The sequence below is a fragment of the Triplophysa rosa genome, linkage group LG19 (genome assembly GCF_024868665.1).
Source record: "Triplophysa rosa linkage group LG19, Trosa_1v2, whole genome shotgun sequence".
Lineage (NCBI taxonomy): Eukaryota > Metazoa > Chordata > Actinopteri > Cypriniformes > Nemacheilidae > Triplophysa > Triplophysa rosa.
In genome coordinates this window covers 5,349,123-5,377,101 of record NC_079908.1, presented here as the reverse complement: position 1 = coordinate 5,377,101, position 27,979 = coordinate 5,349,123, and the positions used below count along the sequence as shown (strand labels likewise).

Here is a 27,979-nt window from a genome sequence, read left to right as displayed (position 1 = left end):
TATAATATAAACAGACTACACACCATTTAGGCAAATGTTTTAAATATCTTGTTTTGAGTCAGAACTCTGCGATGTCTGTGATTGGACAGTGTAAAAAGCACGTGACTTAGGAGTCACGCGCTTTCCAGGAACCCGTCAGTCAGAAGATAAACAAAACAAACCAGAGATGAAGACGGCGTGGATTGAGGAGAAATTGATATTAAGTTTTCCTAAAGACGAATGAAATCGAAGCTACAATCTCTTTTTTACTATAATATGGCTTACTTAAAGGTGAGTCGTCTTTTTTACTGTGACAGCGCTGTGGAGTGTGTTAGGAGAGTTGTTTAATGATGATAAAAACATTGTCTCTGGTAGTTAGCTCTCTGGCTATGTTTCGCTACTAGCAGTAGAGGGGAGGGACACGGAGGCCATAGTGTGAAAGCTGTTCTCTGGTTCCTCTTTAAAACCCAACGTGTTCTCAGCTCTCTAGCTGACGTTACATGGCGATATTTTATATGGTCTTCTTGCTTTATGTGTCCATTTGTCCTTGAAGATCAATATTTTTCCTGTAGTTGCTTAGCTGGCCAGTCATTGGTGCTGAGTAAGGGGAGCAGATGTTGGTCGTTAGCGTTCAAATACAAAATAAACATTCTTCTAGAGAAATGAATACATGCCACATTTATTGATAGGATATTTTAAATATTAGAATATATTAGTCTAGAGGTTGTTACTACCGCACTGGAAAGGAACAAGGAAGTGAGGGCGTTTGCAAAAAGCAGTTTCAAGCAGCCTATCTGTGATTTAATGCGATCAGTGGCATTTAGTCAGCGATAAATTATCAACATAACAGTAATGCAGACATAAATCTAAATGAATTGACAATCGTACACGTGGAGCATCGGAAGTTTCAAAGTTGAGTCCACCTGTTTATCAAAAACATATTCTAGTAAACAGTTATTTTAAGGCGATTTCGTATATCGGTCGCGGTCGGTGATTTGTGACCCTTCTCACAAATCCATTCTCAAACATATATTATTAAAAACAAACCCTACTCGATCCATAAGGGTACACGCCCCCATCACCACGATGCAAGGTGGAATGGAAACACGATAGTTTCAGCTGCATGTACTGTACGTATTACACATCAACACCCATCCAAATCTGTTTAAATACGTGTGTTCATCAGATATATAGATATATATTCATCAGATAAAAATATGTTTTTCCCTTTTTTACACGAATTCGTTTGAACACGTTAGTTCCTTGCAATATGTTGTTTATTTACAGATTTCATTATTATTAGGTTGGGATTTAATGTTTGTCTACAAACTAATACTTTACGAGGGAATATTATTGTGCATTCCGCCTGTTTACGTAACGTGGGGAGGCCTTCAATCATGTTTGTTGCTTGCTACGTCAACCAAACGCATTTGGGCGGAACGTTCCTGCGAAAATTATTCTTGATTGACAGCGAGGCAGCGCAACCAGTTTTGTCCGCAGGCGGGACAAACATTTGCATATAGCCAATCACAGCAGTGCAAAGCGTGGGTGTTAGCTCTTAATGGCATCATGTTTGGTTGAAGCTATTTGTTTTCGATGGGGGCCATGTTGAGTTTATGGTGTTGTTGTAAAGTGTTAGTAGGTCAGAATAAAATATGATCTCCCCGTAATTCAAATCTTAAAATTAGCAAGCATTTTATTATTATAGTACAATTCCTGCAGTTTTGCTCAATCCGTGTTGTATCTGAAAAGTGCACATGTGAGCAGTCGATAGCAGATGTTTAGTAGGTCGTTCTGTTTTCATGTAAACATTGCGGGGGCGGTCACCTACAAGAGGCTGAAGATCCGACAGCTTTTAAGCGTGCTGCAGTTTTATAACCAATGCGTGTTTAGGTTATTGATTTACAAAAACTGAGGAAACCAGATGAAAAGCTATGGGTGCAGTGTCATGACGACATGTTTTGAATGGAACCTTTACTAGGCCTGGCCTGATGCCAGTTATGCAGTGTCTTTCACTTTTTTGGTCGTGCAGTTTAAACTGAAGATCCTACACTTATACTCAAACTTGCATTTCCTGTATTTCTGCTATTCTTTGTATTTACATTGTACTTTGAATAAGTATACAATTAAATTGTCTTTTGACAAACTAAATGTTTTATTCCAAGCTTCACAAAAAATGAAAATTTGGTTGAAAAGCATTAATTGCTTACCTTTGTAGTACCCCAGGTTTTTGTTTCCTGTGCAACACAATAGGAAAAGAAATTAAAATCTTTCTATGGCTCCTTTCATACAACATATATATTTAGGCAGACCCTTTTATCGAAGGCAACTTCATCCAATTCTTATATATATTTATATGCAAAATATATGTATATGTGTTGCCACTACTAACACAATGCTCTACCAATTACTACAGGAACTACAACAGCAATCAAATAGAAAGATTATGAGTAATGCTTAAAATTCAAGTCTGTTATATATAGACAGTTTCAAAGCAACAACGTAAGCAAATGGTGCTTATGCTGGCTTTTGTGGCCCAAACTAAACTTCCGCTACACATCCGCGAAGAATACAGTTCCTATAGACTTATTTCTGATAACATGCAAAAGAAATAACAAGTAAATTACATTAGCTAGCAAGTTAAAAGTATGTCTAGCCAGTATTATTTTGGGTTAACAGTAGAAGAACCGTTACTTGGGTAAACGTAAATGCAACGGAGTTACAGGACCCATTTAACATATAGTTTATTATAATAAAATGAGCATACAAGAAAATTTAACAAATTGTTATTTAATAAAATTATTAAACAATAAAATATGAATATAAATGAATGAATATTAAAGGAACATTGTGTAATTTTGATCGTTATCTAGCAGTGAGGTTGTGAATTGCAACCAACGGCTCACTCCACCCCTCCCTTTCAAACCACTATGGAGGCAGAGAGAAGACTAAGATGTAGTCACGTTTTCACTGCTTTCCCGAATGTGATAACGTATGTACGAAACACGTTCTGTAGAGCAGTTTGTCTAAACTAATAAAACTGTTTCGTAACAATTTTTCTTGGTCCTTTATTGGACAATTCTCCCGGAAAAACACGCGGCAGGCCCACGTGGCAGCAAGGAGAGCAGGAGCATGCGCAGACGTCACTTTAACTTGTGTGCAGGAGAGAGAGCATACGTTCACGAAGTTCAGGTGTTTGTTTGTTCACTGCATTTGGGTGATGAATGTTATATAAACGGTGGATATAACGCTGGATTTGGAGATCATTTGAAACTGGTATGTGGGGCCGTCCCAGCGCTAAAAGAAGCCAGACATGCACCGCATGTGGTGAGTGCAACTGATGTCTGTGTTTTGTTGGCAATGGGTGCAAACGTTCTTTAGTTCAGCCTACCCCTCCCCCCTGCACGCGCAGTATGGTTTCGGAAATAAACGTACAGCTGTATCTATCCTTTATAAATGTGATCAAACTAAATAGTCTTCGAAGATACGAAGTATGCAATACTACTCTATAGGTACTCAAGATTAATATGAGATTGGCAGATACCGCGTGTGTTACGGCCGCTTTAAGTGCTACCGTAGAAACAACATGGCAACAACATTCCATGCAAGCAGACCTGTGCTGAATGTGGATAGAAATAGCTCATTCTAAGGTAATAAAAACAACGATTCATCATGTAAGGTCTTTATACACCTAAGAACACATAGTTATGTATATTATGTTGCATTTCTGTCAATAGATCCTCCCAAAAATTATGCACTGGACCTTTAATATAAATTGATTAAAATATAAATAGTTATATTATTAGTCACTAGCCAGACCGATAAACAAACACAGGCCAGAAGTTAACTTCGGGCCAGGTATGTGCGTGCATTCGATGAAACCGTCTGTATATTTTGTATAGCTTTAAAATGTGTGAGACATATTGTGTGGATTATTCTTTCTTCTTTTTAACATGAATCTGACAAATAAAAAAAGTTATATTTTTCCATTAACTAGCCCATTTTTTCTATGTGTGCATGTTCATTCATTTATATTATTTAACATCTATTAAAACATTTTTATTAAGTGTATTTAGTGTGCTAAGTCTGTGCTCAAGCCGAGATCTCTGACATTTGCAGCGTAGTTTCTGCATTTGAAGCCTGGACTGCAAAACGCAAGATTATTTGTAATTAGCTCACACTGTCTTCTGGTTCTGCAATTCTGTCTGACAATAAAGGAATCAGGATTTGGAAGACGTCTTTAATCTGCAGTCTAAATTAAATGGGAACTGTACACTCGCTATTTTGTTTCTTTTGATACTTCCTGTGTGTTAGCCACAGTTTGTCTGTATCGTAGTGCATAGGCCATCGATTTGATCACAGCACGCCCACGCTTAAGATTCTTCAGCTTGTGCATAGCAAAGGAGTGGCCTCTTTGTACAGTGCAACAAAACTTACGTGAGGTAAAGTGAAGTCGTAGTTGGGCGATATGCTTAAACTATCTAGGCAATTGTAGATAATTACGTGGTGGTCAGTGGTGTTTAACAAAGGGTTCTTCAACCATAAGAGTGCACGCATTCAGAATTGTATACTTATGGCTTGTTCTCGATCTAATTTCTAAAGCATTTCTAAATCGATCTAAAAACAGAACACTTAGATAACATCAACCAAAACTATTGTTCGGTTAAATGTGTCATCATCTAAGTAAAAAGATTGTACGTAGTCTGTTTGTTGCAGATGGTCAAATATTGACTTAGATTATTTATTTTTTTATTCATACAGTAAGTTTTAGTCTCTATAAACACCGTTGGCAGTTTGTTAGAATGTGGCATGACTAGTATATAAAGTTTCTGTATAATAATTAGGGTTGCAAAATTCCAGGAATTTTCTAGGCTGGAAACTTTCCATGGGAGTTAACGGGAAAATATGGGAATTAACGGGAATATATGGGAATTAATGGGAATAAACAGGGAATGAACAAAATTGCAGGTTACCCTATAACAGGGAACTGTAGGTGAATAAAAATCTTGCAGATGAATCTTGGTTAAAACAACCAGATTTAATAAAATTTTAGTTGAATTTCTGCTCTGCACAATTATCAATCACATCCCCACAGCACACTGCTTACTGCAGGGCTATTGAGTCCACACCCCCTACATGCGCTGTGCATTCTTCTGTAACATAACACAGATCATTTCTTGAATCCTGCACACAAAATAATGTAAAAAATGTCCATAAATATTACACAAATTTATGTTTAAAACCATGTGCTGTAAGCTATTGTGCAAATTATACCATTTTAAAAACAAATACACTGACTGAGCAGATATTTAGGTGAGATAATAAAAAGATGTCTAAAAAAGACCATACCCCACAAACAATGCCTTAGTCATCTGGTGGGAAATCCCCTTCTTCCAGACTCTGACTACCACAGGAATATTGAAGCCACAGCTCTACATTTGAGTTCGAAGATTACATCCATTCAAATAAGTTTTGATATTACTTGGTTAAATATATTTTATCTATGGTATTAAAGTTTAACTAGCAAATACCAAAATGTGTTTATTCAGTAGCTAGCCAGCCAGTAAATCAGATATGTTAAAAGTAAACTAGCACTATTTCATTGACAATTTATGATGCTAGCTAACACAAGCTGTGATGCTCTTTCTTCTACTTTCTGCTAGCCGGTTTTCTGTCATCATAAAGAAGTACAGTAGGCTACTGGTCAGAGGTTTGGACTAGGGATGTAAAGATTCACTCAGCTCACGATGCGATGCGAGTCACGATTCTGATCTCACGATGCGATTTATTCACGATTTACTCACGATTTATTTTTACAAAATGAGTTGAAACAAATTAGAAATGAACAACTTCCCTTGCATTATTTCTTAAATGCTACACGTTTCTTTGTATAATAAAATAATGTTTTGTTTCAAATAACAAAACTAAACTGCAATTTTATAACAAATTAATAATAGAAAAAGTCTCTTTAATATAAACAAACTAATACTGTCTGAGCTTTTCTTGGATTTTTTTGCATTAAAATAGAAAAAGAAATATCAGCATGTCCACGTTTAGATTTGCAGTGAAAATAGCGGCCCCTGCTGTTCAAAAAATGTATTACGATTCAGTTCACACCTCAACCGATTTGAATCGTCACTCATTATAACCGATTTTCAACCGGCTCACGGTGAATCGTTACATTCCTAGTTTGGACACATTGCTGTTTTAAATGATTTTGAAAGAAGTTTCTTATTCATCAAGCCTGATTTTATTTGATCAAAAATACAGAACAAAACAGTAATATTGTAAAACATAATAGTTTTCTGTTTTAAAGGTGCAGTGAACTGGCCGTTTTTATTGTTTTGTATTATTGTCTGATGTCTACTTATGACGTCTGAGTGGGTTTTACATTCAAAAACATCAAAATCAATAAGTAATAGGCTATTTTCTACCCTGGTTTTGAGGCCGGCTGGAGAAACGCTCGGTTTATAAGGGCCGGCCGCATAGAAGACTTGGAAGTAAACGCCCACTGCTATGATTGGATAGCAGCTTGCGTAGTTGACTTAGTTGGAGCCTTCTGTGAATTTGGTTAGACACGTAACGTTTACGTAACGTGATTTTACTCAAATTTACGGACTTATTTCGTGGTTTAGTATAGCTTATGTTGTATAGCCTATAGTTGTATGGTGTTTAGTGATATACATAGGGCTGCAACTAATGATTATTTTGATAATCGATTGGTTTGGGCAATTATTTTATCGATTAATCGGATAAAATGTAATTACATCTTTTGCTTATAATAAGTAAATCAGATATGGGAAAAGTATACACAACTGAACTCATTAGCCTTCTCCCAAAATGTTGTGAATGTCTCCATTATTAACACACCTGGTGAGTTGATTCATGTGTGTCATATTAGAAGCAACTGACAATAGTCTCTCCCAAACGTGGGAGCGAGGGGACGGTCGGCCAAGGAAATCATTTTTTCGTGCCATGAAAAGTGAGATATTTGTCATTCAAATGTAGTGAAGTACAGTAAAAAGTAAACAGAAAAAGTAATACTTAAGTACGAATACTCAAAAAGTGTACTTAAGTACAGTACTCAAGTAAATGTACTTCGTTACCCACCTCTGAACTAAATAAACCACCAAATCAGGGTATTTAGCCTATTATGTACTTTGCAAAGTGCAAACGCCACAAATTGGGTTTTACTAATATAATCTTTAATTTTGTCATTTAAAACACCGCTCCCCTTTAAACTTTAAAACTGCGCAGCTTGAAGAGATGCATGCAAAACACGTCTGACTTTAAAACTGCGCACCTCGCGCTGCACGGAGAGACGCATGCACGGAGAGACACGTCTGACTTTAAAACAGCACAACTTGTGCTGCACGGAGAGACGCATCCACGGAGAGACACGTGTGACTTTAAAACTGCGTACCTCGCGCAGCACGGAGAGACACGTGTGACTTTAAAACTGCGCACCTCGCGCTGCACGGAGAGACACGCGTGTGACTTTAAAACGGCGCACCTCGCGCTGCACGGAGAGACACGCGTGTGACTTTAAAACTGCGCACCTCACGCTGCACTGAGAGACACGTGTGACTATAAAACTGCGTACCTCGCGCTGCACGGAGAGACACGTCTGACTTTAAAACTGCGCACCTCGCGATGCACTGAGAGACACGTGTGACTTTAAAACTGCGCACCTCGCGCTGCACGGAGAGACACGTGCACGGAGAGACACGTGTGACTTTAAAACTGTGCAGCTCATGCTGCAAGGAGAGACACATCTAAAACGGTTATTTTAAAAGGGAAGAAGATGCGCTTGATTTATAACTGCGCAGCTCGCAAGTGACGTCACAGACCAACTAATCGATAATGAAATTCGTTGACAACGAATTTCATTATCGATTATTATCGATTTTATCGATTAGTTGTTGCAGCCCTAGATATACAGTGGCTTGCAAAAGTATTCATCCCCCTTCATTTTATTCACATTTTGTTATGCTGCTGCCTTATCTTAAACTACTTTAAATGTTTTTTTTTTTACATTAATCTACACTCCATGCACAATAATGACAAAACAAAAAACTGATTTTTGACAGCTTTGCAAATTTATTAAAAATAAAAAACAAAAACAAGTACATTGCATAAGTATTCATACCCTTTTCTGGGACACTTGAAATTTAGCTCAGAAGCATTAGTTTTGCTTGTTAATGTTTATACACTTCGAGTGGAGTTAACCTGTGCCAAATTCAATTGAAAAAGTATGATTTGGAGCGGCACATACCTCTCTATAAAGGGTGCAACAGCTGAAAATGCATATCAAAGTAAAAACCAAGACATGAGGTCAAAAGAACTGCCAGTAGAGCTTTGAGACAGAATTGTATCAAGACACAGATCTGGGGAAGACTTCTGAAAAAAATCTGCTGTATTGAAGGTTCACAGAAGCATGTAGCCTCCATTTATCCTCAATGAAAGAGGTTTGGAACCACCAGATCTCTTACTTGAGCTGACCTCCTGTCCAAACTGAGCCATCGATGGAGAAGGGTCTTGGTTAGAGCGGTGACCAAGAAGCTGATGATTACTCTGGTTGAGCTCCATGATCATATATGGAGATGGGAGAAACTTACAGAAGGACAAACATCACTGCAACACTCCACCAATCTGGGCTTTATGGCTTAGTGGTCAGACTCAAGCCTTTGCTCAGTGAAGACACATGGAAACTTGAAATATGCAAAATCGTACTTCAACAAATCTTTCAAACTGTCAGAAACAAGATATTCTGGTCTGATGAATCTCAGATTCATGCATCATGTCTGGAGAAAAACAAGCACTGCTCAACACCTGTATAATACCGTCTTAACAGTAAAGTGTAGTGGAAACAGCATCATAATGTGGGGGTGTTTTTCAGCTTCAGGGACTGTACACAAAATACGGAGATAATGATCATGAAAACCTAGCCCAGAACATTCAGAACCTCGGACAGGGCAGAAGGTTCATTCTCCAACATGACAATGATCCTTCGCACACAACTAAAACAATGCAAGAGTGGCTTATGGACAACTCTGTCTATGTCCTTGAGTGGCCCAGCTAGTACTTGAACCCAACTGAACATCTCTGTAGAAACCTGAAAATGTCTGTCTACTGATGATCTCCATCCAACCTGACAGAGTTTGAAAGGATCTGAGGAGAAGAATGACAGAAAATTGCCAAATGCAGATGTGTAAAGCTTTTCACATCATACCCAAAAAGATTTGAGTCTGTAAAGGCGCTATAACCATTTTCTGAGTTGAGGGTATGAATACTTATGCAATGTACTTATTTTTGTTTTTTATTTTTAATAAATTTGCAAAGCTGTCAAAAATCAGTTTTTTGTTTTGTCATTATTGTGCATGGAGTGTAGATTAATGTAAAAAAATAATCATTTAAAGTAGTTTAAGATAAGGCAGCAGCATAACAAAATGTGAATAAAATGAAGGGGGATGAATACTTTTGCAAGCCACTGTATGACCGTACATGTCAGCATTTAAGACCCGCGAACCGGACAGAAGATCACCGCGATCGCGGGTCTCAAATGTTATAGTTTTCATGATAAATAAACAAACAAACGGTAGACTCCTGGCCAAAATTTCGAAACAGCCTCCATTATTCACAAACGGTGGATAAAACCTTTTAAAATGATATATGAGCCCGCCAAATCACAGAGATGCCGATTACAATTATTACAAATGACTAGAGGTCCCCAGGTAATACTATCAGGGCATATCAAGCGATCTCTAACAAAGCAATAGTGACGCATAGTACAAATATGTTTTACTCACATACGATTGCAATTCCTATCAGATCCAATATTGACGGCACAGCACTGCTTTTTAATTTTAGTCTCTCTGCAAAGACTTGTTCAAGGAATCTGTGTTGAAATGAAGTGAAGAAACGCTCAATGTTTTCCCGACATGAGCTGGAACGTCTTTAAAAATGAACTTCAACCACGCATTCCTACTGTCAGAATCCGAAGGAAGGTTATGCACAACCAGGCACTGCACAATATTTTGAGGTCTTTAACGACATGATGCTTACACTCGCTCTATCTGGTTCCGTGCAGCTTGTGTTCAGTACTGTCATGCGCGAACCAGTGGGCGGGGCTCGAGAAGTAGGCGTTGATATTCTTCTGTGGAGGCGGTGTTCAACCTATCATAGATAGGTGCATTCCAGGACCTGCCGTTCGCTGAGCCTCGTGTCAATAACTTTTGTTATTTCAGTAACAAGGGCGTTTTCAGGTCTGACACTTACAGGATGTTCGCTTGAATACGATTCTCTCTTATATAACAAAAGCTCGGGTTAAAATTGTGGTCCAAGTTCACTGCACCTTTAATAATTTAAAATATAATATATTTCTGTGATGCAAAGGTGAATTTTCCATACCCACTACGCCAGTCTTCAGTGACACAATGCTGATTTCAACAATTTTTTGCTGCTTAATATTTTTGTGTGATACATGTGTTATACATTTTTCTTTGAATAATACAAAGTATTTGTTATTACTATGTGTATTTTTAAACAATAAAATGCAGGCTTGAATGATGATCACTTAAAATTGTAATGTATCCAAACGTTTTACTGTATATACTAGGTTATAGTTTGTTTTAGCAAGAATGCTGATTGAGGAGTATTTATTCATCTAGCCTATGTCTATTCATTTGCATGAATTGTAAAATATTTATTACCACTAAAATATGTTTACCACAACAAAATATTTTAAGTTTTTCAAAATTAAAGTTCTACTTTAAATCAGTCAAAAATGTAAAATATGTATTAGTTTGCATACATGTCAGATTATGACGAAATAAAATGTTTATATTTATGTTTTTATATGATACAGTTTGAATAAAATTCAAAATTTTCTAAATAATTCCCATAGATTCCCGTAAATTCCCATAAATTCCTGGTAAATTTCAAACTTGGAATCTTTCCAAAATTCCCCAGATGAAGTTCCCATAAAAAGTTTCCGGAAATTTACCAGGAATTTTCTGCCCCTTTGCAACCCTAATAATAATACAAGAACAGGTGCAAAGCATAGTTCACATCACTTTGATTTTTCACACAAACGTATTACATTTCTTATATATTATCTCAACTGAAAAAACCCTTTAGCCAGCATATTAATCAATTTATTCAAAAGACTGTCAGAGAAGTACTATGTTTTCAAAGCTGTAATTATTCAGAAGAAATGAGGAAAATAAAAAGGTTAGTGTTATCCAGTAGCAGCCACAGTACAAAATAGCAGTACAAAATAGCTGTACAAGTGTTGCTTGCCTACACATATGTTGCTGTGATGATGCTGCAGTGTTATGGGTGGTTGCCAGGGTGTTGCAGTGCAGTTGCTAAGGTGTATTTACCTGTTGCAGCATGGTTTCTAGGGCTGTGCCTAATTTCTAAAGGCTGATACACACTGATCGAAGAAATACCAACACCAACAAATGACAACCAACACCAACATTCTAAATTCCCATTGCCATTGATCCAACAAACTCCAACATGGGTTTCACACTGATCCAACAAACATAAAGAGTAAAACGGCTTCTGACATAAGAGAATATTTAGGGCGGGACTTGATTCCCCACATTGAGAACTGATTGCATCGTTGGAAGATTTGCTAAGGCATTGCTAACAAAATGGAGGCAGATTTGTATGCGAGTTTGCAGTCAATCATGGTTGATGATTATTCCCCACCGAACTCACCATCAGCACCCTCCCATGAAGAAAGCTCTGCCCTCGCGCCATTCCTTGTGACCGAGAAATCATTTCAAAGGGTGGGGGTCAACGTTTTTGACTAAAGATTGTAAGGGCAAATGAATTAAAAAAAAGAAATGCACAGAAAAGTCACTTATATAAAAACTATAAAATATTCCATAAAATGACTTTTCAATTTTGATTTCATGCCATCTTTAAGGCTGCATCTTCCAGAGGTCGGCATTTGTTGGCTGCATACATGAATGAAACTACAGTGATTACATCTTACAAGGAATAATTTTTTTTATTCGTTTTTAACTGAAATGAGACAACCTCGGCTGACAAATGCGACCTCCGGAAGAAAACAGCCTTCGTAGTGAGACGTCAAAAGTGTCAACCCCTAGGTTTCTATGATATTCTTGTCCCTATTTTCAGTAGATGCTTGTCTTGGCCAGCACCATTTATTGTCATAATGAAACCAATCCGGTGCTTAACTTCTGAGTCATGCTGTCCTTATCCAAACTACATTTATCTCCTGTTGTATGATGAGCTTTTGACAACATAAAATTAACTTTAGGGTACAAAAAAGATGATAGTTAGAATAGATTAAACAGCTGGTATCATGTTTTCTTTATAGTCTGTTATTCCTAGATCATCCTGAAATTTATCATTGTAACCACGTATGACCTAGAACAATGTCTGCTTGCTTACCAGATTATCATAATCACAGTATCATTCTGAGCATTACTCTATTTTCATTGTTATTGGAATTACTGTATCATCCAATGTGTTGCTATTAGGAAAGTAATTTAAGGCTAGCCTGCTATAGTTTGTATTTGTAAATAACATGCATGCATCTGAGAACTACTGTACTGTCATAGATGTTCCTCCACATTGGCCTCTCCTAACAGCAATCCTGCTGAGATGAGTTATCACAACAGGTGGATATATCATGACACGATTGCTCATATCGAAAGCGCACGGCTCTTCCTCATTGCCGTTTCTTAACAGTGATGTCTGATGACTCTTTCAGACAGCTCAGAGATACAGTAGGTCACCCAAAACAAACTGAATGGTCATTTAATGTTTAGAGCGAGGAATGTGCAGATAGTCCGACCCTGGTTTTTACATTGTGTTGATATTTGAGGACTGCATGCAAATTTGCTCATAGTGTTTGTTAAAACAAGCATTACTATTGCTCATTCATTTGAACAAATCTCAGACTGTAACTGAATATTTGCAATATTTCAATAGAAACTTGTAAGATATGAAATATGATAAATTACTTGGATTGAAGTGTGACCCGTGCCGTAGTCGGGCAAACCAATATCAAGGTGAATGTTCACACAGCAGCAGAATTTGTTTGTTAGTAGGGAAGTGCCGCTACAATTTTTTGTACCGATTTAAACCAAACAAAAGACAAAAGTTCAGACAAAAAGTCAGAATCAACTTTTTGACATTAAAATGGAGCATTGTTATGTCCTTAATTAAAAACACATGCATTAACAGATGTTTTTCAACTCAGCCTTTTTTCATGTGGTTGCCCATGTGCAGACATTTTTAATTGATCAAAAATAAATTGATGCATCTCTAGATGTCAGTACTGTTTTGAGTTTTGTAATGTGGTTATGTGCGCACTAGGGTTGGGCGATGTCTACCAAATTGGCATCGGATGATGGCTACAGTGAAACATCGCGATGGACGATGATATCTCCCTGCTGTGTTATCTTTCAACTAGTAGTCTGTCACGTCAGTGCTATAGCCATTCTCCCTGCACACACACAGCTTGTCTCAGCAGAGAAGGTATATCCGCATATCATCTGTGTCATTCAAAGGTTCACCAGTGCTGCTCCCAATACTGTTATCTGAATGCTAAATAAATGCTGTGCTCAACGCTCAGAATAAATAGTGAATTCAGCTTTGACAGATGACCTTGTGCTTTAATTAGACTCATTTACTAAAAAACATTATGATCATTGTAAAATGAATTTTGGGTGTTACGAACATCACAATTTTTAATATTTGCTTTTACTGGTTTAACTGGTTTTACTGGTTATCAGTGTTATTAAAGCTATTGTATTTGTATTATACACAGTTTTTAATTTCGTAAAAATGGTTTACAGTTTACACCCTAAAGACCCGTTTACACCAAAAATTACTATTATAGAACTATTTTACAAAATAGTTATATATGAGAATAGTGGCATTCATGCCACAATTATAAAACTCTAGGAACAATATTGTTGGGATCATTTTCAGAGCGATTTCTTTCCAGTTGATGAATGAAAAATGATTTAAATTTTCCTTTTAAAATGCGAAACTGCAGTGTGCAAGCGTAGAATAAACATAAAATTACCGTTCGTTGATGTAGATGCTACAGTAATGTTATAGTTCTCATTTCTGGTGTGAGCGGGCCATAAAAACGAATCAAAACTACCCTGACAACCATAAATTTTACCTTAGCAATGGCCTAGGAGGCACACTTCAACATAATGAACTCTTATCAATCTTATAAACTGCACAGCATCATCCTGGAAATTATCAAGAATACTCCAACAACCACGTAGCAACACCTTAGCAACCACCCACAACATCCCAGCATCATGCTGATGACTTTTGCATGGAAAAGAACCACTCAGTTCTACACTTGTAAAATATAAATATCATGTTATGGTTTGTTAGCTGTCAGTCAGTAAACTGTGTAAAAGTGCAGTGCTCAAGGGAAGTGTTTTTTTATGCTTTTTTCCTCAACCTGCTTCTGTGGGCTGTATGCAAACCCTGCCGTGTGCAAAGCCAAAGGGTGATAAGACGCTTATTTGACTTACTCAGTGCAAAGGGAGGAAATGATGTCATTAAGCACAAGAGAGGCAGGATTGTTTTTCTCAGAGTTGAAGCTGGTCAGCGCACGCCTTTAGCATATTTCTGTTGATTTGTTAGGCAAATAGCGTCTCTGCGACTCGGAGCTCGCCACCTATGGCTGTCTGTCAACCGAGGGGAAAGGGTGCCGGCGAGGTTGTTTTAAAAATAGCCCCAGCATTAGGCACTCTCGTACTTTTGCCGCCCACCAAACTGATACGATACAGGGCTGTCATTTCCTCCTCTATGTACCTCAGACTCCTGCAGACAGCCTCTTTAACTTTTGCTGCCGTGGCTATGTTTTTGGCTGGGACTTTCCAGAAAAAATGCCACTATTTTGGTTTGCTAAAGCAAAAATAGCATTGATGAGATCAACATGTCAGTGGCTGTTCAACTGACAGCAAGCAGTTGTTTTTGACAGCTGTTTCCTCTTTGTTTTTCATAATCTTTGCCAGTTCGCAGCTCGTAAGTGACATTGTTTTTACAGAGAACTGGTTTACTAAACTGCCCAGTCTTAATGTCCTCTGTTGTACATTGACGTTTGTGTAGATACTGTGTGTTATTGTAACATTTTTGTTAGCTAACTTTTTTATTTATCTCCCTCTTTTCAGGCAATAGTCAACATTGGAGGACAGTCCAGCCATACCTAAACGTGCTGCTAAAGCCTCCATATAGAGAACAAAACCTTTTTTTTTCATGCAATTATCTGCCGGAGATTGAGGGAAGAACAAGGTGACTGAGACAGGAGAGTTGGGAGAAAAGTTCACTTCAAGGAAAAGATCTGTGCTTGGCATGCCTCAGGTACCATGTTCCTCAAATCCCGATGTTCAAATTTGGGTGCCCACTGAGTTATTGTGAAATAACGGTCATAGTATGTTTCTCTTGCTTTCATCTTGCAGCCTAGCATTAGTGGAATGGAACCTCCCTTTGGGGATGCCTTTCAAAACTGCTCGTTTGCTGACCAGGCACTGACCAGCACAGACCTGTTGGCCAACAGCTCTGACCCAGACTTCATGTATGAACTGGTGAGAGCAGACAAACAATGCTACGGTTGGAATTTCTGTTCATATCTAAAGGCTTTCAAACTGAACGCTGGGTTTGCATCTTTTTAAGCCTGGGTTTAGGCCATTTAAAACATATCACCTGTTATGAGGACTAGTTTAGGACAACTTGTCATATAATGATGGTATAGCACAGGTTAAAATTGTGAAAGACCCAGTAGTTCTGTTTTATAAACGGAGTTGTTTTAAATGTTCACAGGACAGGGATATGACTTGTCGCCAGAGCCCTAGAGGAGATATTTTCACAGTAGGCGACTGCAAAGACTTGGACAACATGGATCAACTACCCGAGCTGGCAGACAACGACCCTGCCCAGAGCTCAAACTTTGAACAGTGGGACACATACTGGGAGGACTTGACCAAGTATACCCGTCTCACCAGTTGTGATATCTGGGGCACCAAGGAAGTTGATTTCTTGGGCCTTGATGACTTTTCCAGTCCTTATCAAGATGAGAAAGTCATTGGTCAGACACCCACACTGGCCCAGCTCAACAGCGAGGACTCGCAGCCTGTTTGCGACACCCTTTACCATTCAGACTTGTTGGGGGGTCAAAAGCAGAATTTGTTTCCCCCTCCTTCTATAGCCAAGAAGGGCAACAGGTTTAGCATTTCCACAACCAACCCTCTTCCAGACTTTGCCGAGGGAGTCCAGAAAGCCACCTGGCCTGTTGCCTCCAGCACTGAGACAATGTCCAAGGCCCAGTTGCCGGGGGCTAGCAAAACCCCACCCGGTCTGGACAATATGGATTACGTTCGCAAAGCCAAGGTTCGCATCAGCGTACCACGCAAGCCTTTGGTAGAGCGCTCTACACAGCAACAAGTTGCTGTTTCTGCCAGCTCCCCTTTAGTCCAGCAGCACGAGTCAACCGTTTCACTAATCAGTGACGACCTGGTCGTCACCCCTAACACGGCATCCTCCGTCAGCTCCCTGGCTTGTGAAAAGAGAGTGGAGACTCCTAAACGGGAGGTTCCCATTAGCCCCGTCCCAGAGGGAGGGACGCTGAGGGCAGTGCCACATAAACTCCACTTTCCTGCACGTGGAGGCAGTGAAACCTTGCTGACCGTGAGTGCCCTTGGAGCCGAGGCCACTGCCGATGACAAAAAGAAAGAGGAAGAGCACAACTACTCGTTGTTTTTAACCAGGGCCAGGCTGGCAGGGAAAGCAATGTCTGAAATGGAAGAAGAGGAAGATGACGAGGAAGAAGGCGAAGAGGACGAGGAAGAGGAGGAGGCAGAGGGAGTGGACCTAGATGACGAAGACCATGACGAAGGGTTCATCAGTGAACACGAGCTCTCGGAGAATGAGGAGGAGGAGGAAGAAGAGGAGGACGATGACTACGAGGGTGACAAAGACGATTATGTTAGTGACACATTCTCAGAGCAAGGTTAGTATGCAACTGCATTCTACATGCTATTATCTTTTCCTCTTTCAAAACGCTAATGCTAATTCTAATGCTGTAATACTGTAAAAATTTCTGGTTCCTTTCGAACACTAAGTTTCTTTCTGTGTTTTGGATCACCATTAAAATCAACTCAGAAATAGGTTGGATGTTGTGAGAGAATTCTTCTGCAGATCTGGGAGCACAAAAACAAGACACAGAGAGGCATCAAGCTTTTGAACTAATTTATTTCAGGGAAGACGCATCTTTATATAGTGCACAATAAGACACCTGTTACAACCAAATAAGGTATAGAAACTGGATGGACCAAAATGTGTAGTGTCTGTTTATAACCTAACAAACAACATGACAAAGAATGTTGGTCCCCTTCTCTATATGGTGTTGCATACAATAGGCTATATTTATATTTTGTGGGGAACTAAAACCTAACAAATACCAAGTGACTTTTTAAAATGTAATACCAAGCGTCTTCTTTTCGTTGAATTGTGTACATTCTTTGCGTACACATTTGGGCAAAAACACATCAACAGCAGAACATAAACTGTCTGTGGTGTGGAAATACAACATACTGTACTACCACCACGTGAGGTCACAAGGCACATGAGTGCTCACAGGCTTACAAGTGAGCGAGCAGAGGCACAGAAGAAGGGAGTACGCTGTGTAGCTTCTCATAGAATGTCATTGCTCTCAAGTAGCAAGTTTAGTTGGACATTTTTGAGTAGAGTTTAGGAACTTCTACCCCAAAGAGCAGACGACATCATAGTTTGCCCGACGGCGCACGAGGGTAGGCTAATTCTGCATTTAGCAATGTGTCAAGGGTCTCAATTGTCATATGTCACAAAGCATATAATAAACTGCCAATATTACATATTAAAATGCGTATTCTCGTGTTTGAATCCAATGGCGCTGGTAATGAAGATTCTCTGACCAATCAGTGATCTGTGTGTAAACACACCACATTTTGGTATCGGTACGGTGCATTCTGTACACTGTGGAAAACCCCCAAAAGTGAGCTGTACCGTGCCACACTGTACAGTACTACGTGGTGAAAAAGAGCCATTTGTGTATGCTACCCTAATGCGCTTGAAATGTGAATGTGAATATGGTAGATTATGGAAATGATTTAGTGATTCTACCAGGTCAGTGTTATGTTCTCGCTTTCAAACAGGATGTGACACTGATATGGTTGAAGATGTCAAAGGCCTCACGGCTGGGATTTCCAGGAAGAGAGGGAAGCGTCGATACTTTTGGGAGTACAGCGAGCAGCTCATCCCATCCAAACAAGAGCGCATGCTGAAACCCTCTGAATGGGACAGAGACACGCTGCCCAGCAACTTGTACCAAAAGAATGGCCTACACCATGGTGAGAGTCACTGCCCATACATTTATGAATTATTTAGGAAAACGTGCATTATTTACAGTTTCAACCACAGTTGAAATGTCAATTCAGTACATAAAATGGCTCATAGCACAATGTAGGATTACATTACAGTAGTTTTATCTAGCAGAATTTACTTTTATTCACCATATTTATTTAATAAATAAGTTTAAGATGTTACTTAACAAGAAAGAACATTTTAAAGCTTTTGAGTCTGATGTTTGATGCCAATTTTTACTGACTCAGGAAAATACACATTGAAGAAATCCAGACGCACAGACGTGGAAGATCTTACTCCAAACCCCCGAAAGCTCCTGCAGATTGGCAATGAACTACGAAAGCTAAATAAAGTCATTAGTGACCTGACACCTGTTAGTGAGCTGCCCCTAACCGCTCGTCCTCGCTCTCGAAAAGAGAAGAACAAGCTTGCATCCAGGTAAAGCCATACCTGCATCGCTAACTGCTTTAACTAAAGCCACTATCCCTCATCAAACGTTCTTATCGTGCGTTTTGAATCATTTATCATGGTCTTCAGGCACTTTGCACAGTAGTTGGCCTCGTGGGTAAAAACTTTAAAGATGATTCGTTATTGTTTGCATTGCAGAAATATTTCACAGGAAAGCACTTCTTAATTCTTCGATGGTTGTTTTCTTTTCAGGGCCTGCAGACTGAAGAAGAAAGCTCAATATGAGGCCAACAAGGTCAAGTTGTGGGGCCTCGGCACTGAATACGGTACACTGTTTTGAAATGGAAACTAAATATGAAAGAGAATGCTTGGGATTGTTTGTCAGTGATAGAATCTGCCTCTTCAAGAGCTGAAGTAAACCTTTGTGTGTGTCCTTGAAAGACGACTTTTGAGATCGCTAATGTGTTGACTCTTTATGTGTATATCTTTATATGGCAAACTGAGAACGATAGCATTTTTTTCCATTTTAGATCGATTGCTCTTCGTCATCAATGCCATCAAGGAGGAAATAGTCAGCCGAGTTCAGGATGTCTCGCATGACAAAGGAACAAGCATGGCAGAGAAACTGGACAAACTCATTGAGGATACCCTAGGTAAGAAAATCTCTCTTCTATTCGTTTGAAAGCTTTGTTAAAAAACAGATTGGCATTTGAGTCATTTGCTGTTAACCTGCCATAGCTTTTAAATCTTATTGGTGATTGTGAAATTGTGTTTTGTTGATACAGTGCAGCCACCAGTGGCCGGCCAGACGTCAGACTTCGTGAACCAGATTCTGGAGAACACTGGCAAAGGTGATCCGACCGGAGGGCTGGTGGGGTTGCGTGTGCCCACGTCGAAGGTGTAGGGCTCTGTCCTCGGCGGACACCTTGGAGCACACACAAAGCCATCCGCGCCATTCTTGTCCCACACTGTAACGGCCCGACACTCTGCATGCCCATTTCACTTGGAGACGCACCCTCTCGATTTTAGTGAATACGTGCATACGATACCCACCCCTCTGTGCATACGTATGTATATGTTCACCTCCTGCACACCAATGGAAATGAACCAAGTAGTTAACCTTTGCACTTAGTAGTCTGTTTCCTACCATGTGTGCATGTGGCTGGTATTGATCACCGTCAACAGGCCGCCATGTTTAAAATGATGTAAAAGCCAAGCCAATATATGACATACCTCCTACAAACAAGAGAGAAACAAGCAAAACGATGAGCACCAGTTCTTGCTGTAGCCATTTTCCTCTTGCGTCCAGCTAAATCTTTCAAATGCCCATTAAGAGTTTTGGAAGGCATTAGTTCCCTTGATTTAGCGGTCGAAAAGGTGTAGATGCAGACTTTAAAAGTTTTTGCAGATGGCATGTATGTCTTCACTCTTGCTAGGCCTCCTTTTTAAACTTGTTAATCTCTCAACCGTGGGCAGAGGCGGGATTACTGCTAGACTTTGTTTTCCGGATGTTGAGGCATTTCGAGGTTCAGTCTAGCTACACCTGCTATACTATACACCAACTACAGCAACAGAGAGGCATGCAGAGCCATGCAATACCAATGTTTAACAGAGAGTAGCTCAAAGTTACTAATGTTATATGGTGTATATACGTAGGACAGGGATGCATCCAGAGAGTCGAATGGGAGGAAACGGGCCACGGATGCTCTTTTCCACAGTCTTGAGATTGTCTCAGGGTGGAGAGGAAAAGGAAAGTGATTCACTTTCTTTTCTTGGACTCGAGCAGATGGCCACTTAAATCCCAACGTTGTAAATAGGCAGAACGATCGGCGAAACCAACGGAAGCCCTTTCCTTTATATACTTTGGTCGAAGTGCCCTCATGTCAGATCACCCTTGATGTTGTTTTGCAAATTCTCAGCAAAAGGGGCTTAAAAAGTCGATTACCTGATGGGCGTTTGTTTATATTTGTACTTTATAAAAGTAAGATTCATTGTGCCTTGTAATTGCTGAGTTGAGCAAAATAAAACTCGAGTCGAGAGCAAATGGACCATTTCGCAGGAAGCTGTTAGTCGAGTCAGAGAGCTCGGATGGAGGTCTTATCTGCGGTTTGGAATTCAGCTCTTTAAAGATACTCTGAATGTACATAGGAACATGGAAAATATAGATATATGCCACAGAGTCTGTGCTTTGTATCATAAGATGGCTCTGACCAATGTACTTTTTTGGTACTTCGTTTAAGACGGGACGGGGGGTGGGCGGTGTCGTAATATAAAACATATTCACATATAAAATACAAAAAAAGAATATTTGCACACTATATTTTGATTGTTTTGTTTTTGTACCAAAGACACATGCAACTTAAAATGGCATCTAGCCAGTCTAAGTAAGGTTTTGCACAGCTTACCTGACACCGTATTGAATGTAGGAAAAAAATGGTAGGGTCAGGGACTTTTAATGAACTGTGAAATTTGCTTGGGTCCAATTCTCTACAGAAAGAAGCATTCATTTGCATCCTCATAGAATTTTGTACTGTTCCTTTGTTCTCAGATATAGTGCTTCTGAAGCATTTGTACCATTTGTCAGTTCTAACAGTTTAGTTTCCCTCTACTGAAGATTTAATGCATATTTAAGAAAAAAAGCTCTAAAACTAATGGAGATGCTTCTATTTTTTCCCATCAAAAACCTTTAAGACTAAGATGGCACCTTTTAAGTGGTATGTTACCATGAAACATTTCTATCCTCTGTCTTCATACTCTATTCTTGAAAAAAAGTTCAATTCTGTATATTTTTTGTAGAGATTGCTTTTATATTTTATTTCTATGTTACCCGCAGAGCTCTGTCTGAACATGCTCAGTGCAGTTTCCTTGCGAAGAAAATTCAGACCCATTTAAAATTGCCATTACAAATGTTTGGATGGGGAGTTGAACTTTACCAGTTGAACTGTCCAGGTCATATTTTGCTTGAACAAAATGAAACCTATGTTTAGGACCATTAAATCATTTTAAATTGTGACTCTTTTCATGACTACATTCTTGAAACGTGAAAAGAATATCAGATCATCCTATCTGAATATAAGCTCCTTTATTTATTTATTAAAATCAACACAAATTCAGTTCAGTATGATAAATATGTGATATATTTTACTATTGTACTTTCCATGATAAATATATGATGTACATATTACAGTAATGAGAATTGAGATTTTTGGTCATGAAAATAGTGTCACAATGCAAAAAATGTCCTGAAAGTAGGCTTCTATTTCAGTATGCAAGACATAATTTCTAGTTTGAACTGTGACCTGGACAGATTTAATGAGATTTACCCTGCAACCTTAATCTCTGGCTGCTGCAATATTGTTGGGTCAGAAAATCTCCAGGTGTTCGTTTGCTAAAGGCCCGTTTAAAGTGACTTTATTCCTGACTCTGAAGCTAGTGGAGTTTCTTTCTCCCATGTCAGTTTTGATCAAAGAAGGGAGAATATTTTTTCCTTTAAAATCTAAGCTAAGACTTTTCTAATGATATTTTTCTTTATTTGCTTTGAGTAGCATAGTAAAGATTCTATATACCGTCCTGTATGTGTCGTAATTTCAGTTATTTCGTTTTTTTGTACATAGAAGTAAATTTAGATTTATTATATATATATAGTATATTATATATCTAAAGAAGATCTAATAAGTTCTGTATTACATGTAAGAAAGCAAAAGCACTTTGTATAAACAAACAAAAAAAACAACAAAAAAAAAGCTTTCCCCCTTCCATTTGCTGCTATAAGGACCTTGTTTGAATGCTGCGGTGTGTACTTGACTTTGACCATCCTGACCAGGGCAGTGTGACGGAGAGGTTTTGAGTGAAGACGGAAACCCGTCTTCGTCTCATTGAATAGTGTGGTGAAGTCACAATCTTCATTTGCCTTCAGTAGACATTTCCTATGGAAAAAGACAAATTCTGCTTAGGATTTTTCTTCAGGTCGATGTACAGTGTTGACACATTCTCTCGGACCAGAGATGGGTATTGTTGTCATTGAGTTTTTTAGGTAATTTTTTACTTACTGGGGGAAATCTGAGGTTTTCAAGAAAGTAGCTCAGAAAAAAACAGAATATATATCTATATATCATTGTACTGTAAGGCAGTTCCATTTGCCATGGGGAATCAATTGGACTAAGGTGTTTGTTATTTTAACTTTTTTAAAAATTGTCTTTAAGATCACCCATCCATTCTTAAAAGACAGCAAAGCCATTTGTTGTGACGGCAAAGACTGGCCTTTCTTGTGCCATTAACAGCTCAAAGATTTCCGATGTGGCATTAGCTCAAAATGATGATGCTTGTTCTGAAAAAATAACATTGAGCAAATGGAGATGTCGTTGGCCTGCTGTATTGAGAGCGTCTGTTTGTTGCTGCTCTCACATTCAACATGATGATAGTGAGCTGTGCAATTTAGGGTTTTAACCAGGGGACTCTGTGGCATTCAAACAGTTAAGGAAAAGGTTGCTATTTAAAGCCAGTATTTTATCTTTCTTTCTTGTCTTTCTTTTTTGCTGTTCATGTTTTATATAAAGAAAGAAAGATATTTAAAAAAAACATTTATGTATACAAGCACTTATACACATTTGTGTTTCTTTGCAAAATTGCTTAATTTCATACTGAGCTGGCTATATCACATTAGTGTAATTTGAAACGAAAAATATAGGAAATGACGATTTTCTGCCTTCAAAAACACAATCTCACGAATATTCTTCGAACTCACCATGTATAAAACATCTACTATAATTCGCAGTTGGGTTTCCTACGTAGCGCAGCATTTAGCAACACATTTCTTTTTCAAAGGGAAAAATGTAGCTAAGTGTTTCCGAGCAATGCTTGGTTATTATGTACGCTTTTAGGATTATGTGCATTATTATTTAGAGTCACAACCATGACATGCTATTTCTTTCAAAATACATCAAATTTGTACTGATGAAAAAAGAGTAAGCTATTAAATCTATTCTTTGATTGTTTTATTATTGTCTGCATATTGTTGACGATTCAATAATTTTGGACGCAAAAAAGCTGCTAAATCATGTAAAGTAGAGAATCATAAATCATTCCCTGTTACATTCAGCAAACGTGTATGCCTGATTCTCGAGCTTCAAGCAACAAGGTTTCTCATGTTTTAACAATGATTTATCAGTAGATGGATCTCATGCCACTATCTTTATACAGCGAAAACAGTTCAATCTCAGTCGGTAACTTGCTTTCAAAAATGGCTACAGTATATATTCAAGAGTAATCAAATAAGCATTTACACCTTTGGTTTTCAGTTATATTTGCCTGTTTGTGTAGATATGTGTTTGATGTATACGAGAAAGATTATTCTTATTGATGCACTATGCAGGTTTTACTCTGTAGTAAGACAGGATGTTGCTTTAGTTTACAGCACTTATTTTTTTACAGTTGTTGAGTATTGTAAAAGTTTGTTTTAAAGATGGTAAACAACATTGTGACTAAGCTGAGAAATCTTAAGAACTTTTGATACACATTTCATGGAAGGCGGCCTGTCTTATTGTTGCTAAATAAACATGCTCTTTCCAATGTATTTAACCTTTTGAAAGTTGTAATTTTGTTTGGGTTTATTTGAAGTTTCATTTTTTTTACTTTCCTTTATTTGTTGTTGTTTAATGGACCTTTACGAATCATTCTGTGTATTTTGTCACTTTGTATCTTGTGTAATCGTTTAACCTTGAGTGTTTTTGCAAGTAGATTCACCTCCAGATGCTTGCTTAATGTTGCTTTTAGCAGCAGATAAAAATGGAAAAAAATGCATTCCTACATATCATGACTCCAGTTTTGCTCATCACTGTTCCTATGACAAGTCAGTACATTACGTACGTTGGTGATATTTAAAAGCATTGCACCATGAAGTTTGCATATACACGGCATGACTACTGTGCATGCTAACCTTGCTAAATTGATATTCATGTAACTGAGCTTTCGCGACGGACGTTGGGGAAAAGTGCAGTCTCACTGTCTTTATCCTAACCAATGAGCACAAGTGAGAAAGGAAATGTATCGAAGGTGTCGCACGTACTTTGATGTAGATCATTTCCATTGCTCACCTGCTTTCTGTACCATTTGCAAGTACTACGAGCTGAAAAGACCCAAGTTGCACTTGGTTTTACAAAATTTCCAATGTTATTTTTGAAATGATGCCTGCAAAATCAGGTGCCTTATTCAGACGTGAAAATCCAAACTTGATCTATTGACATTTTTTATGGAAACGAGATTTTTGCCCAATATGCCAAGAATTTAATAGATTTTTCTTTTGTTCTGCTGTGTCGAGCAGGAAGCTTGCTTCAGATGAAAACAGTTGCTGCTTTGCCCCTCCTACAGTTTTCATTGAAAGATGAATGTAGTCTTCCTTCAGTGGAGTTCAATACGATGAAACAAGTCAATACGTAAAGACTATGTCCCATACGTTTTGGTTGAGAGACTATCCAAAGAGTGCTGCAATCATTTTAAATGTTTATATCATCATTATACGTATATATTTATATATACACAAATATATAAAAAACATGTTTTTATTTTCCTTGAGATTTCTTTTGTATTTATGCTCAAAACAGTAGGTTCTTGCACAAGTTTGAATTGCCTTTGTTTCTGGTTTTCACCTTTTACTTGCCATGCAGCGTATTCTGTACTTCAGAGATTTTTCATTATTTGGAAAAAAGAAGGTTGTTCCATTGTAACACGTTATTTTGTACGTTTAATTTTTTTGAGATATGTTTCACTGATACAAAGGAGTTTCTACAGAAGCCCTCAGAGCGGAAGAAGTTTTGCAAAGACGATGTCAAACCTTGTCAACATTGTGTCCCCTCACCAATGCTCAAGATTATTGTGCCTCCCGATTCTTCTGGTTCTACTGTTCCTCAGATTGCTGGTTATGACTTTTCTTGGAGCAGAGTCACTCACCACCAAACAGAAATGGCCTTCAGCAGTTGTTCTTCAATGAACAAAATCAAGGTTTTCCATAAACAAGTAAACGACACAAAAAAAAAGGTGCGAATTGTTCAGCCTGGATTGTTCTGTGACGGAATTCCATTGTGGCGGGCGGGAAGTCTTAGCGGACTGACATTCGTCGGTGGCCTGGGAAACCACTCGCAGGTGATGTTTCGCTTCATGTGGTTGGGATGGGCATGCTCTTCTTGCACTCATTCACTCCCTCAGAGAAAAGTTGAGTCTTCTTTCGTTGGTTTCTGCTGCATGACTCCCTTCGCAGCAACGGAGAAAAGAAGCTCTTCGTTTTATTGGGTTCAAAAAAACTTTGGACATTGGGTAGGAGTCCTGTCTCGCCACCCATGGTGCTGAATTACAAAATATGTACTTGAACATCCTCAGTGACATGAGAGCTGTGACTTGGCATCTGTTGTCAGGTTCATGAACTCCTCCCCCTCCCTCGATCTTAAGCTAGAAACCGTTCTGAAAGGTTGCTCTTATGACATCTGCTCCAGCCACTGCTCAAGACACCCGTGCCAAGACCTGGCCCCTGCTGGGGCGCTCATGTTGGACTTGGACTGAACCAGTGGTCGGGTGGGAAAAGGGGCATGTAAATGTAACGGTGATAGCATTTTTGATTGTTCGTTCGTTTTTTTTGTGTTGAGGAAGACATGGAGAAGCTATAGGGTCACTTGGACTGTTGGGCCCACATCTCTTGCATTGAAGTGCAACGGAAACACTCGAATCACTACTTTAAAACTCAATGTTACCAAAAACGTAGACGACAACCCTTGTGTCTGTCCAACCGCGCACTTCTACACGATGATTACACTGCAATTTACATCCCCTTCCAACGTTGCCAAATTTGCATTGACCTTTGCGACAAAATTGACCTTCAACATTGGAAGCAAAAACTGGGCCACCAAATTTTTTTTTTTTTTCGTTTACGTTTCAAAATCCATACAACATTCAATTTACAAAGATTGACTGAATTGTCACCCATTTGAAAAAAGAAAAAAAAAACACAATACGTGAACTTGTGCTTCTAATGTTGTATGGTATTCTACTTGATATTAATTTAGCATGGGATCCTTAAGTAGCTAGTATTGTGTTTGTACTCCCCAGGTGTAAAATCTGTTTATTTTTCCTAGTCACAGTAGGAAGGCTGTATTTCATTGCTAAGTGCTCTGTCATAGATCTCTTGGTGATATTTTTTAAGCAAAACTCTGCAGAAGTGTATCCTACTGAAACTAACAGTTACTTGATCCTATTAGCAATGTCTATATTTGTAGTTCACATATATGCCTGTTCAAATACAATATCTTGACAGTTGTTCTATTTATGTTTCAGTGTTGTGCTGGGTTTTGACATACTTTTGACATTTACTTTCTCTTTTGTTTTTTTTCGGCACAACTAGTTGGAAAACAGCTTGGTTTATTGAGCTGTTAGTGTACAGATGTAAAGTAGGCTTAAAAGCAAAAAGTTGTGATTGATCTACAAAATGTGTCTATTTCTGTTAGTGTGCCTCTTATTATTTGATTTTGATTTTTGTATTATCCTTAACTATGTCACTGCATTGTATCAGCCCGGAGTTGGTACCACAATTCTGCTTGTAACCATGATAGTCTAATTCTATTATTGATTTTACTATCAGAAATAAACTAGAAACTGCAGCACTGCATCTCTCATGTGTTTTGATTAAAGTGCTTTTCCATTTGTGTTCAATCCCAGATGCATTCAGGAAGTATTACCATTTGGCAAGGCATAAGTACCTTTACCCTACTTCCCACAGAGATGTGTCAAAAACACAATGATATGAATGAATCACAATTATATTTGTGCAGGCAATAGATTTGATCATAAACGTATTTGTGGTAAAAGTTACTGTATGACCCAACTACCTCATTCTGTCCTTCCTTTTCTCTCTTCCTTCAATTCTTTATCTTCCTCGCTCTGTTCTTAGACGCCTTTCACTTCTGGCAGCAGTCATGCATTTCTCAGTCAGCATGAAACAGCAAACTTTCACCTACTGTCCTGTTAATGTCAGTGGACTTATGGTTACCACCACCACTGTACTGTTTGAATGATAATAAAAACATGATTTCTTTCTCAAGACAAACAAATGTGACCCTGCCTGTGAAAACCAGACTAAGGCCTCATAATCTACTGTAATTATTAAAGTCCCTGTGAACCGGAAGTTGAGATCGTTTTT

General features: G+C 38.5%; 1 protein-coding gene across 1 annotated transcript; it reads left to right on the top strand.

The window, feature by feature from the left end:
- Positions 1–154: 154 nt before the first annotated feature.
- Positions 155–27,979, top strand: crebrf (creb3 regulatory factor). Its single transcript, XM_057359971.1, has 9 exons — positions 155–270; positions 15,165–15,354; positions 15,453–15,578; positions 15,814–16,999; positions 18,183–18,377; positions 18,639–18,828; positions 19,051–19,124; positions 19,329–19,451; positions 19,584–27,979. Exons 2-9 carry the CDS (start codon positions 15,346–15,348, stop codon positions 19,700–19,702), a joined length of 2,022 nt encoding a protein of 673 aa, XP_057215954.1. The 5' UTR covers positions 155–270; positions 15,165–15,345; the 3' UTR covers positions 19,703–27,979.